This window comes from Capricornis sumatraensis, chromosome 20 (assembly GCF_032405125.1).
Source record: "Capricornis sumatraensis isolate serow.1 chromosome 20, serow.2, whole genome shotgun sequence".
In the NCBI taxonomy this organism is placed as follows: domain Eukaryota; kingdom Metazoa; phylum Chordata; class Mammalia; order Artiodactyla; family Bovidae; genus Capricornis; species Capricornis sumatraensis.
In genome coordinates, this window is record NC_091088.1 from 66,899,877 (window position 1) to 66,917,096 (window position 17,220).

Genomic DNA, 17,220 nt, shown 5'->3' on the forward strand with positions numbered 1-17,220 from the left:
GACCATTTTTTTCTCTGGATGTACTCCCAGGAGTGGGATTGCTGGGTCATATGGAGCTCTGATTTCAGTTGTTTAAGGAATTTCCATGCTGTTCTCCATAGAGGCTGAACCTATTTACATTCCCAGCAGCAGTGTAGGAGGGTTCCCTTCTCTCCACACCCTCTCCAGCATTTATTATTTCTGGGGTAAATCTATTTTTAATTTTTGGAGGAACACACAATACTTTATCTGCAGCAGCTGTAACAGTTTACATTCCTACTCACAATGCACAAAGCTTCCTCAGCAGTATTTGAGCAAGAAAGAAGCACAGGTGCAGAGAAGTGCATGACTTGTTCAAAGACACGGGGGTGCTTGAGGAGCCCAGATCCTAATCAGAGTTTCTTGGCCGTTTGAATGCTTGCTCTGAACCAAAATGCTAAACTTGGACTTTGGAATATCAGGGGTGGAAGCCCCCTGATGGTGTCTTGCGGTCCCTGGGTCAGCCCAGCCCTGCAGAGCAGCATAGTGAGGGGACACCTCAGGCCCCACAGCAACAGGAAACAGCGTCCGGTCGTTTCTGAGTCAGAATGAAGGTGAGTCCCCCCTTCCACCAGGCAGGTGGGAGGCCACTCTGGTTTGATGCTTCGACTGAGCTGGGCTTGAGTCTCTCCCTCCCTACAAATTCCATCTCCTTCTGCCCCAAAGCAGAGTCCCTATTCCATTTTCCTCTGCAAGCAATGAAACAGAAAGCTGGGAGATTTCAGGATCCTTGGTGAAGAAATACGTGTAGTCTGAGCTCTCTGATCAGCAAGCGCCTAAAAGAGTCACTTCACACATATCAAGGAAGGAAGGAAATCATGATGATAATTTCCCTCATTTTATACAGGAAAGAAGGACAGAGACTGCATGTAGTTTGTGCAAAACCAGACAAGCAGAACTGGATATGAACCAGCAGAGCTGGTCAATTTCTATTAAAAAATCAGCATTCTTCTCCACTCAAATCACCCTGTAATAAGCGTGGAATTGCCAGCGTGCCAGGCACCATTAGAAGCTTTGCATTCGCTGGGGGCACAGAGCTTTTCCCTCTAAGCTCTTTGCCCAGTCTAACGAGTTGACAGAAGTCAAATGAACGAGTTTAATTTGCTATGTATTCGAGTCTGATAAAAACTCTAAGGCCCAAAGACATTCAAGCAATTGAAGCTTATATCTAAGGAGAAGGGGGTCAGGGCCTGGGGGTTTAAAGGGAAGGAAGACAAGTCACAGGACAATGGGAAGAGCAAGTGCTTGGTGATCAAATGTTTGCTGCTTCAGGTCTTTTTGAGATAAAAATTCTCTCTGGGAATAGCTCTCTTCCTGGCATAGGTCCCCTAATCTATACTCTTTTCAGCAGTTGAGAGAGAGGCAAGGAGCTTCTCCTGAGTCTGCTGGGTCTAAATTGCCTTCAGCTCAAAACAATCCCCATGTCAAAGTGGGACATTTGGGGCAGTCATGTTCCCCTTGCCCTCACTTCTCCTGAAACATATTAAAGGTCTTCTTTACGTTTGATGAAACCAGAGCCCAGAGGCAGAGAACTTGTCTGCTATGTCCATTTACCACCAGCTCCCCATCACTCCATTGCTTCATAGAACTGAACTCCCAGGGCCAAGAGTGGACGGACATTCCTGATGGCCTCGTGTCTTGCTTCCTCAGCGGACCGGAGCCTCCTCAGCTGTGTCTAGGTTGCTGCGTCGGTATGTTCACCAGTTCGATCGGAAGCTGGTCCGCAGTCGGCCACTGGAGCCCCAGGAGAAGTCTGAGAGCCGCAGAGCTCCTCTGAACACCCTCGATCTGGTGATCTCGGGTGTGGGCAAGATCCTGAGAGCTGCCATCTACATCCTGATCGGTAAAACGGTCAAGTACACAACTGGACCAGCGATCGTCATCTGCTTCTTGGTGGCCGCCTTGTTTTCTCTCCTGTCAGGGTTCTGCTATGCCGAGTTATGGGCCCGGCTACCACGCTCCGGTTCCGTGTATCTCTACAGCTATGTCACCATGGGTCAGCTGTATGCCTTTATCACTGGCTGGAACCTCATCCTGTCCTTAGTCCTTGGTGAGATAACAGGATAAGGATGGTGTGCGGCTTGAGATTAGGTCACTAGAAGTGAGGATTGGGGTGTTTGCTCATTCATGAGCACTTTGTTATTGACCTAGCAGGGGGAGGTAACAGTGGCAAGAAAACCCCACAGGTTCGTTCCACTCAGCTCTCTCCTTCTTTTCTTAAACAACTGGACCAAGAATCCAGAAAGAAAGGGACCTGTAGGGAGTGGGGGAGGGGGGGGCATGGCCCGCGGGCTCATCCCTTCGCCATATTGAAGTCTTTGCTCCGTTGTTGCCTTCACGGGATGTTCTCTTACACCTCAACTTAAAAACTCAGCCCTCGTCTTCCAGCCCTCCATTTCCTATTGCCCGGTTTTCTTTTCTTACATAACATTGATTTCCTCTTCACATAGTAAATAGTTGACCTAAACTGTGAATCATCTGGGTCCTCTCTCCCCATCCCACGGGCAGAGGGGAGTGGAAGACATTTTCAGACTAGGTGTTTTGTCTGTTTCCCAAAAATTCATCTCATGGTGCATGTTAGGAGTTCAATTAATGCCTGTTCCTTCTGCCCCTGCAGGCACCGCCATTTTGGCCAGGGCTTGGAGCTGCATCTTTGACAGCCTCATTGGGAACCACATCTCTCAGGCGTTACAAGGAACTTTCTCTCTGCACATGCCCCACTTCCTGGCCAAGTACCCAGACTTTCTGGCCTTGGCCCTGGTGCTGCTGCTCATGGGTAAGACCGGGCCCAGTGACCAGAGGGGAAGATCGTGGGGTGGAGGGGTGGGAAAGGCCGGGGGGCTGGGGAGCAGAATGGAAGGGGATTCGAACTGAAAAGCAGTGTCTAGGATGCGAGTGGCCGTAAGGCAAGTCATCGGCCAGTGTTTCCCACCCTTGGCGACGCTGACATTTTGGGCTGGATCATTCTTGGCGTGGGGAGATGCCCTGCACGTTTTAGGGTTTCTTAAATGTCATTGTCGGGTGTTGAGTAGCACCCCTGGCCTTTATTCACTAAATACAGGTGACTCCCACCCTCCAGACTGTCTCCAGACATTGCCAACAGTCCCCTGGGGAATCATTTCTTAGTGTGGATTATTATCAAGTCATCCCCTTGTGAGAATTATTTACTTAGACTGACATGTTCCTTCCTCTTTACTGAGACCAAAGACGTGTTTTAAATTGAAAGGAAGTTCATAGAACATAAAGTTATCCATCTATGATTCTCTACCAACTTTACTGAAACACAATTGACGTGCAACATTGATTAAGATGTGTACAGCGTCAGGATTTGGAAGACCTGCGTATCGTGAGATAATGGCCACAGTTAGAGATGAACCACCTGAAAGCGTACAAGTCAGGGGCGATTCCGTTTAGTACATTTCCAGTGCTGTATAACAACCACCTCCATCTAGTTTCAAATATGTTCATCACAACAGAAAAGTCACTGTTCATCTCCCCCATCTCAATCCCCAGCTAGCCTGGCAACCCCTGGTCTACTTTCCGTGTCTATGGACTTAGTTACCTAGGATGTCTCATCTTCCATCTTCTCCTCAGGGCTACAGGTGCTAGGAGTTCGTGACTCAGCCCTGTTTAACAAAGTGTTCACAGGCATCAACATTTTGGTTCAAAGCTTCATCATCCTCTCGGGCTTCATTAAGGGTGACCTGCACAACTGGCAGCTCACGGAACAGGACTACGCATCGAACACGTCTGAATCCAGTGGCACCTCTAGGGTAGGAGGGTATCTTGGACCATTCTGATGCTTGGTGTGGGGGATGGTTTATGCAGAGCTGGGACTCTGGTGGGGACTACCAGATCTGAATTGACAGACTCAATTAATGGCGTGTTGGAGCCCAGGACTCATGATATTAACCAAGGAGCTCAAAGCTGGCTGAACAACCTCCCCCATGTTCTTCCTCATTCCTTCTCTCACCGTAGGTTGGGCCCTCTGGGTTCTGGAGGGTTTGTTCCTTTTGGCTTTGATGGGATTCTCCACGGAGCAATGCTATGTTTCTACGCATTTGTTGGCTTTGACACCGTTGTCTCTAGAGGTAACCTGGGCCCTGTGTGTCCCCATCTGGGGTTTGGCCACAGCCTGGGCTGCCCTTGGGCACAGGTACCACTTGGAGGTTACAGAGGAAAGGGGACTTTGTGCTTTCACCCCAGTGCGTATCCCTGACCCAATACTTCCTCCCAACCTGCAGGCGAAGAAGCCCCAAACCCTCAGTGGTCCATCCCCTTGGGCATCACGCTTTCCATCTTCATCTGCTTTTTGGCCTGTTTCGGTGTCTCAGCATCCCTCACCCTCATCCTGCCCTGCTCCCAGATTCAGCCTGACAGCCCCTTATCTCAGACATTTCTGCACGGCGGGTGGATTTCCGCCAGATATGTCCCAAGTGTTGGCATCATTTGTGCTATTACATACAGGTCAGTATCTTGGCTTTCTCCCCGTCTCCTGTCAGATGCCAATCCCATCCCTTGGGATTGAGAAACCAAATAAAGGCACCTTACCCCATGCAGACCAGGGAACAGACACCCCGGTCTCCCCTGCTTCTGCACCGTCTCACACAAGCTCCCACTTTCTCTTCCAGACTCCACAGTGCCATGTTCCCCATGTCTCAGGTGATCTACGTGATGGCAGAGGACGGGCTTCTTTTCCAGGGACTTGCCCAGGTCCGTGCCCGCACAGGCGCCCCCATCGTGGCCATCATGTCTTCTGGAAACCTCGCAGGTGAATAAACAAAACCCACTCCTTCTTTGATCGACTTTTTTAACTTGGATATTTCCGGTGGTTTCTCGCTCCCTCCTTCCATCTTGATTGTGCCCTCCATTCCAGGGGTCATGGCTTTGCTCTTCAAGCTCAGTGATCTTGTGGACTTCTTGTCAGTTGTGACCCTGCTTGCTTACACTCTCGTGGCATTTTCAGTCCTTGTCCTCAGGTAAGACTCCACTACACCTTGACCGGGGGCCTTGGACTCATGGAAATTAATCACCTTCTGCCTTCATGCTGCTTTCTAAATGTCCTTCTAGATTTAAGCTAAGAAAGAGGTGACATAGGCTATGTAATGTTGGCTGAGTAGGGGCTGCTGTTAATATTACCTTGTTGTTGTTCAGTCACTAAGTCTTCGCCAACTCTTTGCCACCCCATGGACTGCATCACGCCAGGCTTCTCTGTCCTTCACTATCTCCTGGAGCTTGCTCAGATTTATGTCCATCAGGTCAGTGATGCCATCCAATCATCTCATCCTGTGTCACCCACTTCTCCTCCTGCCCTCAATCTTTCCCAGCATCATGGTCTTTTCCATTGAGTCAGCTCTTCACATCGGGTGGCGAAAGTATTAGAGCTTCAGCTTCAGCATCAGTCCTTCCAGTGAATATTCAGGGTTAATTTCCTTTAGGATTGACTGGTTGGATCTCCTTGCAGTCCAAGTGACTCTCAACAGTCTTCTCCAGCACCACAGTTCAAAAGCATCAGTTCTTCAGCGCTCAGCCTTCTTTATGGTCCACCTATCACATCCATATGCGACTACTGAAAACACCATAGCTTTGACTATATGTACCTTTGTCAGCAAAGTGATGTCTCTGCTTTTTAATATACTGTCTAGGTTTGTCATAGCTATTTTTCCGAGGAGCAAATGTCTTTTGATTTCGTGGCTGCAGTCACTGGCCACATTGATTTTGGAGCCCAAGAAAATGAAATATGACACTGTTTCCACTGTTTCCCCATCTATTTGCCATGAAGTGATGGGACCAGATGCCAGAATCTTGGTTTTTTGAATGTTGAGCTCTAAGCCAACTTTTTCACTCTCCTCTTTCACTTTCATCAGGAAGCTCTTTTTCTCCTCTTCACTTTCTGCCATTAAAATAGTATCATCTGCATATCTGAGGTTGTTGATATTTCTCTGGGCAATCTTGATTCCAGCTTGTGATTCATCGAGCCTGTCATTTCTCATGATGTACTCTGAATAGAAGTTAAATAAGCAGGGTGACAATATACAGCCTTGATGTACTCCTTTCCCAATTTTGAACCAGTCCCTTGTTAATATTGCCTTAATATCTCACATTCAGGTACAAGTCACACTTGAAGGAGAAAACAGGGAAGGAAATTGAGATGGAGCCTGAAGCTGAAGGCAGTCCTTTGGACTCTGTACCTGAAGTAGGAACCTCAAACATCCTGAAAAGTCTGTGGTTCCCTACCAGCACCACCCCCACAGAGAAATCTGGCCAGATTGTCTATGGATGTGCCTTCATGCTTGGTGAGCAGTGGAATTTCTCTTTGGTCACATTCTGATATTGACGGGATGAGTGGGAGTGTGTATTTCGTCCGTTGAGGAGTCTTGGAGATACGATGGCCCTTCATGAGGTGGGCAGCCTGGGAAGGGATGTGGCCCGAGGTCCTGACGTCTGTCTTCTGGGTCCAGCCTGTTCTCCTCCACCTTGACCCTTGCAGTTCTCCTGCTGGCCATCCTGAGCTTGGTCCTGGCCCAGTGGCCCAGACAGGTGTTCTCTGGAGACCCCGTGCTCACAACAGTGGCTGTGCTGCTGCTGCTGCTCATCACTGGGGTCACGGTCATCATCTGGAGGCAGCCCCAGGACCCCTCTCCTCTTTATTTTAAGGTAGGTGATCTTGGGAGTTCCTTGGCGGTCCAGTGGTTAGGACTCTGTGCTTTCACTGCCCTGGGCCCAGGCTCAATCCCTGGTCAGGGAACTAAGATCCCACAAGCCACATGACATGCCCCCCCAAAAAAAGTAGGTTATTATATGTCCCCAAACTGTCCACCTTGAGTGAATGAAGTCTGCAGGCCTTGAGGTCTGAACACTCTGTGCTGGCCCAGGGAAGGGGGAGGGCTTGCTAAAGCAGTGGACTCTTCCCTGATCCACACTCAGTGCTTTACAAACCCCCTCGCAGTAGACACTGAGCGCACAGCCTGGCTAGGACTGTCTTCCTCCCCACTGGGGTAGGGTGTCCCACTCAGACGTCTGGGCTGTGCTCAGGGATAGCCTGACTCTGCCCACAGGTCCCTGCTCTGCCTGTCCTCCCACTGGTCAGCATCTTCGTGAACATTGACTCTATGATGAGGATGACCACTGGGACCTGGGCGCTGTTTGGCATCTGGATGGAGGTTGGTAAGTGATTTTCTGAGCTAAAGAGGCTCCTTGAGGGGTTAAACCCAGTCCTCTTCCTACTGCCTCTGCCCTAAACTGTCAGACACCATAACAGGAGGCCTACTGGGCATTCTTAAGTGGGGTGAGCACTTTCTTTCCCTTCTCATCGTCTCATTTCCCTGCTAGGATTTGTCATATACTTTGGGTACGGGATTCAACACAGCTTGGAGAACAACAAGCCACAGCCACCAGCCTCCACTCTTCAGACTTGAGAAAAACATCCCTGGTGCTGAGTCATCTTAGCCACAGGAAACAGATGCTGTTGGAATCCCTCCGTGCACTGGAGAGTCTGCTGGTTCAAGGGGCACTGTGAGCCTCAGTGGAGTATGAGGGTGAAATGCATTTGGAGCCACGTATTCATTGCCAGTGGACAAAATGACTTCTTTGTTGTTTAAGTTTTAAGTAGACTTTTAAAACCATAACATACACACAGGAAAGTGCATGCTTCATAAGTGTGAAGCAAGATGGATTTTCACAAAGTACCACAGTGTAACCAGCAACCAGAGGAAGAAATAAAATATTAACCTGGCACATGAGAAACAACTCCTTGTACCCATTTCCAGCAAGAACACAGAGGTGGGCACACGAGAAGGAAACACAGGTAACTGTGTATTGTGTCAAGAGTTGCCCTTTAAATATTAGGTCACCAATAAGTTGGAAAGGGCTGCTCTGGTGGCTCAGATGGTAAAGAATCTGCCTGCAATGCAGGAGACCCAGCTTCAATCCCTGGTTCGGGAACATCCCCTGAAGAAGGGCATGGCAACCCACTCCAGTGTTCTTGGCTGGAGAATTCCATGGACAGAGGAGCCTGGCAGGCTATGGTCCATGGGCTTGCAAAGAGTCAGACACTAATGAGCTATTAACACTAATTAACTAACTAATAAGTTGAAAGTAAAAGGAAGGGAACAGATGCATTGTACAGAGTAAAACAAGAAAGCTACGGTAGCTATATTAATATTAAAGTAGATTTTGAGAAAAAGAATAATAAGAGATAAAGTGGAACATTTCATCAGGATTAAAGAAAATGATCATTTTATCTTTTCCCCAGGTTTACTGAGATTTCATTTAACACGGTTTAAATGATCATTTTTCTTTACTTTTCTGTGATCACAGACCCTTACAGTCACACAATAGAGTTGATGACAAAAAGTCCTTAATTGGAAAAAAAGAAAAAGAAAACTCCTGCATTGCCAGAGGTGGGGGAAGGGAGGAGGAAGTAATGGTTTATAGATAAATGGTTACAGTTTGGTAGAACTAAAAGATATAAAGGGACTTTATATATAGATATATAGGACTTCCCTGTGGTGTTGGAGAAGACTCTTGAGAGTCCCTTGGACTGCATGGAGATCCAACCAGTCCATCCAGGAGATCAGTCCCGGGTGTTCATTGGAAGGACTGATGCTGAAGCTGAAACTCCAATACTTTGGCCACCTCATGCGAAGAGCTGACTCATTGGAAAATACCCTGATGCTGGGAGGGATTGGGGGCAGGAGGAAAAGGGGACAACAGAGGATGAGATGGCTGGATGGCATCACCAACTCGATGGACATGAGTTTGGGTAAACTCTGGGAGTTGGTGATGGACAGGGAGGCCTGGCATGCTATGATTCATGGGGTCTCAGAGTCACACACGACTGAGTGACTGAACTGACTGAGGGCTTCCCTGGTGGCTCAAATGGTAAAGCATCTGCCTGTAATGCAGGAGACCTGGGTTCAATCCCTGTGTCGGGAAGATCCCCTGGAGAAGGAAAGGGCAACCCACTCCAGTATTCTTACCTGGAGAATTCCGTGGACAGTCCAGAGGAGCCTGGTGGGCTACAGTTCATAGACCTGCAAAGAGTTGGACGAAATTATAGGGTTAGGACATGATGAATGGAGACTGGAACTGTTAGGTGAAACTTAGGAGGAACAGGTTGACATCACCTGATTATCATTCCTCCCTTACTGATGTGAGACAACCGGATATCCTGGGCCGTTAATACCCAGTGTGCTGTGATAGGCAATGCAGAACACTGCCCATGAAAGAGACTTGATAAAAGCTGAACCAGAATGTACTCAAGTTTCTAGATCAACGATGGCTCATGGCAGACGTGAGGGATAGATTCAGATTTCAACCGAGAACGCAGTCAGCCAAAACCAGAGTGTGGGAAAAACGGTGCACTCTTTATGACAATTAAATAATATGACCCAAAGTGAAGAGTTAATACAGGCGTACCCTGGAGATATCACTGGTTTGATTCCAGACCACTGCAATAAATAGAATATGGCAATAAAGGGAGTCACATTCAAATTTTTTTGGTTTCACAGTGCACATAAAAGTACAAAGTACATAAAAGGCACTGCAGTCTATTCAGTGTTCTGGGACATTGTTTCAAAAAACAGTAGACATCCCTTCATTTCAAAAGACTTGATTACTGGGAAGTCCCTGGCAGTCAGTGCTGTCACAGCCAGGGCCAGGTTCGATCCCCGGTCAGGGAACTAAGATCCCACAAGCTGAACAGCCAAAAACATACTTTATTGCTAAAAATGTTAACCATCATCTGACAACCCAGTGTTGCTGCGAAACTTCAATTTGCAAAAAACTGCTGCGTGTGCAAAGCAGAAATAAATGATATACGCCTGTAAGGGTGTATTGTGTATACATGTTAAAATATATGTGTAATTAATACACATAAAATCTGTACACCTATAAAATGTTATGTATAAAAATATATTTTTTAAAGTTCATCATTAATCTGCAATTTGCTATATGTAGGTGTCTTTTCTTTTTCTTGGACAACGGCTTGAATTTTATTCTTGTCCCTATTTCAGCCCCAGCCAGCCAGATAGCTTTCCTGAAAACAACAGAAATTTCGGGGGCTTCCCTGGTGGTGCAGTGGTTAAGACTCCACACTCCCAGTGCAGGGGGCCCATGTTTGATCCCTGGTCAGAGAACCAGATCCCACCTGCTGCAACGAAGATTGCATGCTGAAACTAAACAGCCTGCGTGCTGCAACTCAGACCCCGTGCAGCCTATTAAGTTTAAAAATTTAAATTTAAAAAAAATACAGAAAATTTAAGTTTTTATATGTAGACTGGATAAAGAACAACATCCTATTCAATAGCGCAGAGGACTATATTCAATATCCTATGACAGGACTTCCCTGGTGGCGCAGTGATAAAGAATCTGCTTGCAATGCAGGAGACATGCGTTCGATCCCTGGTGCAGGAAGATCCCACATGCTGCAGGGCAGCTACGCCCCTGGGCCACAACTACGGAGCCTGCGCTCTAGAGCCCGGGAGCTGGAACTACACAGCCCACGTGCTGCAACTGCTGAAGCCCCGTGCCCTAGGGCCGGTGCTCCACAACAAGAGAAGCCACCGCAGGGAAAAGCCCAGGCGCCGCCACGAAGAGAAGCCCCCGCTCGCTGCAACTAGAGAGAGCTTGGGCAGCAAAAAAGACTCAGCGCTGTCAAAAATAAATACGTACATTTTTAAAATATATATCCTATGACAAACCGTACTGGGAAAGAACATTAAGAGAATGTTTTGCTATAGCAGAAATTAACATATTGTAAATCAATTATACTTTCATTTTAAAAAAAGAAAAGAAAAATCACAAAATATAATAAAGTCATTCTTTCATGGCTCTGGAGGCCAGAAGTCCAAAGCAGGGTCGCCGGGCTGAAACCAAGGTGTTGGCGGGACCACACACCCCTCTGGAGCTTCTGGGAGAAAAACTGGTCCTTGGTTTTTCCAGCTGCTGCAAGCTGCTGGCTAGAGGCCGCTTCCTCCATCCTCGCGGCCAGCAGCGCAGCATCTTCCGGTCTGTCTCGGTCCCATTTTCTCAGGTGCCTTGTATTTGCATTTCCTGCCTCTCGCAACCCTTGGTGTCTGTACTACTGTCTGCATTCCAGCCTCCTCTTCTTTTGAGGACCTGTTCATCGTGGGTTAGTACCACCGTAAAAATCACAAAATCTTGTAGCTGGGTGTCTCAAGGTAAGTTACGAAGGATTTTTCAAAATGATTATTATTGGTCTGGATTGATTAGGGGGATAAGAGAGTTGCAAAAGCAGGAGACGGAGCACATCATGAACCTGTTATTCCACCGGAATTCCTAAAATGGGTGGTTGCCACAGGTAGCCAGGGGTCAGCGAATGTTGGTGAGCAGGGCGACTAGGTGAAGTAGGCGTCTGGGGAGGTGATTAAGCATCTGCTGTCTTCCCAGGGACAATGATGCAAATGGAAAGGAATTGATTTCTTACCTCTGTTTTCTTCCCCAATACCTCCAGGGGGTTCCCCGTGGCTCACGCCTCAGGGACCCAGAAAACTTTGAAAACTTCTAATTATCCCTAACGGACTGATTAACTCAATTTCCTTCAAACTCTACTCAAGGGAATGCGTACAGGGGCTAAAGTTGTGGGGAGAGTTGCCTTTTTCCCACCCTTGTCGCTTTTCCCCCCAAGAATGGAATATGGGGACTTCCCTGGTGGTCGAGAGGCTAAGACTCCGTGCATCCCAGTGCAGGAGGCCCAGGTTCAACCCCTGATCAGGGAACTAGATCCTACATGCCACAGCAAAAGTTCTCCCATGCCATACCTAGGACCTGGCAAAAAGAATGGAATGTGACCAGTCTCCATAATTTAATTTTCTATTCTCCCACTTGTTTTTCAGTAGAATGATGAGTCCAAAATAAACAAATAAACGAACAAAATCACTGGACCTAGGGAATTGGTGTTTGTTTATTCCTCTTGCATGTCCAAATTTTAGCTCTGTAATAACCACCAGATAGTCTGTGGATAGCATTAAAATCCCCTAGAGTGGGTGTGTGTACATTTTCAGCCACCAAGCTACATCTCTTTTTTTCTAAAAATATCTCAATCAGGACTTACTTGGTGAAAAAAAAAAAAATTTAAGTGATTAGTCAGTGGTAGAACTTCCCTGGCATCCAGTGGTTAGGGCTTCACACTGAATGCAGAGGGCTCGGATTCAACACTTGGTCAGGGAACTAAGATCCCACATGCCGAAAGGCATGGCCAAACAACTGAAAACGTTTTTTAAAAAGGACTTCCTTGGTGATCCAGTAGTTAAGACCCTGGTCAGGGAAATTCCACTCGCCATGCCGTACACCAAAATATGTATATGTGTGTGAAAGTATGCCAGTCATTTAGTCGTGTCCGACTGTTTGCAACCCCATGAACTGCAGCCCACCAGGCTCTATCCATGGAATTCTCCAGGTGAGAATACTGGAGTGGGTTGCCATTCTCTTCTCCAGATCTTTCCCACCGAGGGATCGAACCTGGGTCTCCTGCATTGCAGGCAAATTCTTTACTGTCTGAGTCACCAGGGAAGCCCTATACATATACATATAAAATCTCAATCAATCATCATTTGGGGGAGTTGATTCTTACCAATATATTACAGAGACTGAGGGCTGTCCTCTACCTACTTGCTTCCTGAAAATTTTCTATCTTAGGTGTGTACATGGCTATTTAGAATAAAGACTACATTTCCCAGCACCCTTTGCAGGTGGGTATGGCCACTGGAACAGGCTCTAGCCAATCAGGTGTGGGCTGCAGTGTCTTGCCTGCTTCAAGTTCATCCCTTAAAAAGAAAGCTTCTTCCCTGATTCCTATGTCTTCCACTTTCCTGATTGGAATATGGTCATATTTGGTGAGCCATCCTGAATCACACTGCCCACATTCTCTTCTTCACCTCCCGTTTAGAACTCACTCTATGGTGTCTGGTAAGAAATCAAAAGTGTAAGCCTAAGGGAAAATATTCAAGAGTTTGAAATGGACTGAAAATATGACTTGAGTGTCTTCAGTGAAAACAAGCACATCCATTTGGCTTATCTGATCCTTTGGGGTGTCTGGGACTTTCTAAATCTTTGAGCTATTTCCACCCTTTCTTTGTATTTATTTATTTACTGTTGATTGTGTTGGGTCAGGTCTTACTTGCCCAGTGGCACGTGGGATCTTAGTTCCCTGACCAGGGATCAAACCTGCTCCCCCTGCGTTGGAAGGCTTGTTCTTCACCACTGGACTACCAGGGAAGACCCACACTTTATCTATCCATCTACAAAGGACATTTCAGTTGCTTCCATGTCTTTACGGCCACTCATACTTGAACCCCATATTTACATGCGTTGAGTAACAACATGCATCCCAATTTTAGAAATGCTGAAGTTGAAAAAAATTATGCCTGCAGAAAAATTTTCCATCCAGTTAGTGTTAGGAAAAATTTAGCGATTCAAAGTGAGTACTTAAGACTCAGGATCAGTGCTAGCCCTCCTGATAACTCTGTAATGTCTCACACCTGAAGGTACACAAGAGATTTGATGAAACACGAAGGAAGTTAGGAGTCAGCTTTTATATAAGAGCAGATAGAGGCTTTAGTTACCTAGCGAATATTACCTGCAAATCAGAAAGAATTTTACCTAATTGCCTAACAGTCGATTAGGGAAAGAGAAATTTATTTAATTTTTAGATTTCTAGGATGGGGGTAATCAAATTTTGAATTATTTTCCACGGGGACTATGAAGACTGCCCCTGTTTTAATTTTATACAGGGACCTCTGACCTCTGTCAGGGCACCGAGCCAGGACAGGCCCGAGACTGCAGAGGACTTCTGTCACCACGAGAGGGCGCTCCGACACAACAGGTGCGGACACAGCCAGGCTTGCATCATGAGGAAGGGAAATTAACCAGGTGTTTCCTGTAATTTTTTTTTAACTGAAGTATAGTTGATTTATAAGGCGTCCCTGGTGGCCTTTTTTTGAGTTTTATAGAGGGACCTGTGGCCGCTGTCTCAGGACGCCGAGCCAGGCCTGGCCTGAGACTGCAGAGAACTCCTGTCGCCACCAGAGGGCGCGCCAACACTACAGATGTCAGCAAAGCCAGCCTTAGGCCAAGAGGAGGGGAAACTAACGCCTGTTGCCAATATACTTCCTTTTTTAACTGAAATATAGTTGATACCCAATACTGAGGCCTGGCGTGCTGCGATTCATGGGGTCGCAAAGAGTCGGACACGACTGAGCGACTGAACTGAACTGAACTGAATACTGTGGTATTTCAGGTGATGGCAGGTTAATTCACATTTACGTGTTTACATATATGTATTCTTTCATATTTTATTCTTTTTATTTAGAGGATTATTAAAAGACATTAAATACAGGCCACTGTGCTATACAGGAAACTCTTCACCTCCATGTTATGTACAGTAGTGTGTATCTGCTAATCCCAGATTCCTAATTTGTCCCTCCCTCCATTTCCACCTTTGGTAACCATATGTTGTTTTCTGTGTTTGTGACTCTGTTTTGTACAGAGATTATTTGCATTATTTTCTAGATCACACATATACGTGATACCAATATAATATTTGTCTTTCCATTTCTGCCTTACTTCAATTACTATGAAAATCTCTAGGTCCATCCACGTTGCTGCAAATGGCAATGTTTCGTTCATTTTAGTGGCTGAGGACTATTCCACTGGACATATATACCACACTTATCTATTCATCCATGAAGGACATTTCAGTTGCTTCCATGTCTTTATGGCCACTTCTTGAACCCCAATAGTAAGATGCCTTCTGTGACAACATGCAAGCCAATTTCGGAAACGCTAAAGTTGAGAAAGAATGCTCATGTAGACAAACTGCCCGTCCAGCTAGTTTTAGGAGAAATTCTACTGTTCAAAGTGAGTACTTCAGAGCCTTGGGACCCGTGCTAGCCCTCTTGATACCCCTCTAACGCCCCACACCTGAAAGTACTCAAGAGATCTGATGAAACACGAGGGAATCTAAGCGTCAGCTTTTGCATATGAGCAGACGGAGGTTAACTTACCTAAAGTACCTGCAAGTCCGAAAGAATTGTATCTTCGTTGCCCAGTTCTCGATTAAGCAAGGGAATTTTTTTTCAATTTGGAGCTTCCATAGATGGTGCTAATAAAATTTTGAATTATTTTCCACGGGGACTATGAAGACTGCCCCTGTTTTAATTTTATACAGGGACCTCTGACTTGTCTCAGGGCACCGAGCCAGGACAGGCCCGAAACTGCAGAGGACGTCTATCACCACGGGAGGGCGCTCCGACACAACAGGGGCGGACACAGCCAGGCTTGCGCGGTGAGGAAGGGAAATTAACCAGGTGCTTCCTGTAATTTTTTTTAATTGAAGTATAGTTGATTTATAGGGCTTCCCTGGTGGCTCAGCTGGTACAGAATCCGCCTGCAATGTGGGAGACCTGGGTTTAATCCCTGGGTTGGGAAGATCCCCTGGAGGAGGGAAAGGCTACCCATTCCAGTATTCTGGCCTGGAGAATTCCAAGGACTGTATAGTCCATGGGGTTGCAAAGAGTCGGACACGACTGAGAGACTGAGCGACTGAGCTGATTTACAACATTATGTTAGTTTCTGGTATTCAGCAAAGTGATTCAAATATAAATATACCTATTCCTTTCTTCTGTTCTTTTTTCATTATAGGTTACTGTTATGCTATATAGTAAATCCCAATTTTATATATATATATATGACTGTATCTGTTAATCCCAAACAATGATTTTCTCCCTTCATCGTTTCCCTCTTTGGTAATCATATGTTGTTTTCTGTGTTTGTGACTGTTTTGTACAGAGATTATTTGCATTATTTTCTAGATCACACATATATGTGATACCAATATAATATTTGTCTTTCCATTTCTGCCTTACTTCGCTTTCTATGAGAAAAACCTCGAGGTCCAACCATGTTGCTGCAAATGACAATCGTTCTTTTTAGTGGCTGAGGACTATTCCACTGGACATATATACCACACTTATCTATTCATCTGTGAAGGACATTTCAGTTGCTTCCATGTCTTTATGGCCACTTCTTGAACCCCAATAGTAAGATGCCTTCTGTGACAACATGCAAGCCAGTTTGGGAAACGCTAAAGTTGAGAAACAATGCTCATGTAGACAAACTGCCCATCCAGCTAGTTTTAGGAGAAATTCTACTGTTCAAAGTGAGTACTTATGAGTCTTGGGACCCGTGCTAGCCCTCCTGATACCCCTCTAACGCCCCACACCTGAAAGTACTCAAAAGAGTTGATGAAACACGAGGGAATCTAAGCTTCAGCTTTTGCATATGAGCAGAGGCGGGTTGTTACCTAGTTAAAAGTACCTGCAAGTCTGAAAGAATTGTATCATCATTGCCCAGCAGCTGATTGAGACAAGAGAAATTTTTTTCAATTTGGATCTTCCATGGATGGTGGTAATCGTATTTTGAATGATTTTCCAAGGGGACTATGAAGAGTGCCTCTGTAAAATTTTAATTTTATAGGGGGACCTCAGTCTCCGGGCGCCAAGCCAGAACTCATAGCAAACGGCAGAGGATTGTTAGACCACCAGAGGGCGCTCCGGCACCGCAAGAGCGGGAACAGCCAGTCTTGCCGCCGAAGTGAAACCGATCAAGTGTTGCCTGTAATCAGACGGTAAAGCGTCTGCCTGCAACCCGGGAGACCCGGGTTCAGTCCTGGGTTGGGAAGCTCCCTGGAGAAGGAAATGGCAACCCATTCCAGTACTCTTGCCTGGAAAATCCCATGGACGAAGGAGCCTGGTAGGCTACAGTCCACGAGGTCGCAAAGAGTAGGACACGACTGAGCGACTTCACTTTTCACTTTCTGAGTCAAGCTGAGTGAGAGCAAATAGAGACAATCTGAACGGACAGTGGCTTTTCCCCGCCAGGCAGCAGAGTAGAAAAGTTCGGATATCTTAGTAACACATTGAGAAATACAAGTGTAACGATTGCATTATTCTCTTAGCAGAAGGGAGGAAAAAAAAAAACCCTCTGAATTGCGAACACCCAGCCATAACCAGTTAGAGGGTAAAGCAAGTTCACAGTTCACAGGGTCGGGTGTCAGTTTGGAAATTAAGATGGTCACGTGTCTAAGATCCTCCGTGGGAATTCTATACCCATTAGCCAGGTTTTTGTGTAGCGTTTTCAATGCTGATGAATACAATGTGTAAATTAAAGGCAAGGCAAGCA

At 46.3% G+C, this 17,220-nt stretch overlaps 1 protein-coding gene across 1 annotated transcript in view; it reads left to right on the forward strand.

The window, feature by feature from the left end:
- Window positions 1-566: 566 nt before the first annotated feature.
- Window positions 567-17,220, forward strand: part of LOC138096941 (cationic amino acid transporter 3-like) — a 39,943-nt gene continuing 23,289 nt past the window's right edge. Inside the window, exons 1-13 of the mRNA XM_068993170.1 lie at window positions 567-572; window positions 1,669-2,068; window positions 2,636-2,794; window positions 3,613-3,799; window positions 3,997-4,109; window positions 4,263-4,485; window positions 4,650-4,789; window positions 4,895-4,997; window positions 6,127-6,314; window positions 6,509-6,675; window positions 7,077-7,185; window positions 7,351-7,414; window positions 10,481-10,546. Coding sequence (XP_068849271.1) covers window positions 567-572; window positions 1,669-2,068; window positions 2,636-2,794; window positions 3,613-3,799; window positions 3,997-4,109; window positions 4,263-4,485; window positions 4,650-4,789; window positions 4,895-4,997; window positions 6,127-6,314; window positions 6,509-6,675; window positions 7,077-7,185; window positions 7,351-7,414; window positions 10,481-10,546 — 1,925 coding nt within the window. The remainder of the gene's footprint in view (window positions 573-1,668; window positions 2,069-2,635; window positions 2,795-3,612; window positions 3,800-3,996; window positions 4,110-4,262; window positions 4,486-4,649; window positions 4,790-4,894; window positions 4,998-6,126; window positions 6,315-6,508; window positions 6,676-7,076; window positions 7,186-7,350; window positions 7,415-10,480; window positions 10,547-17,220) is intronic.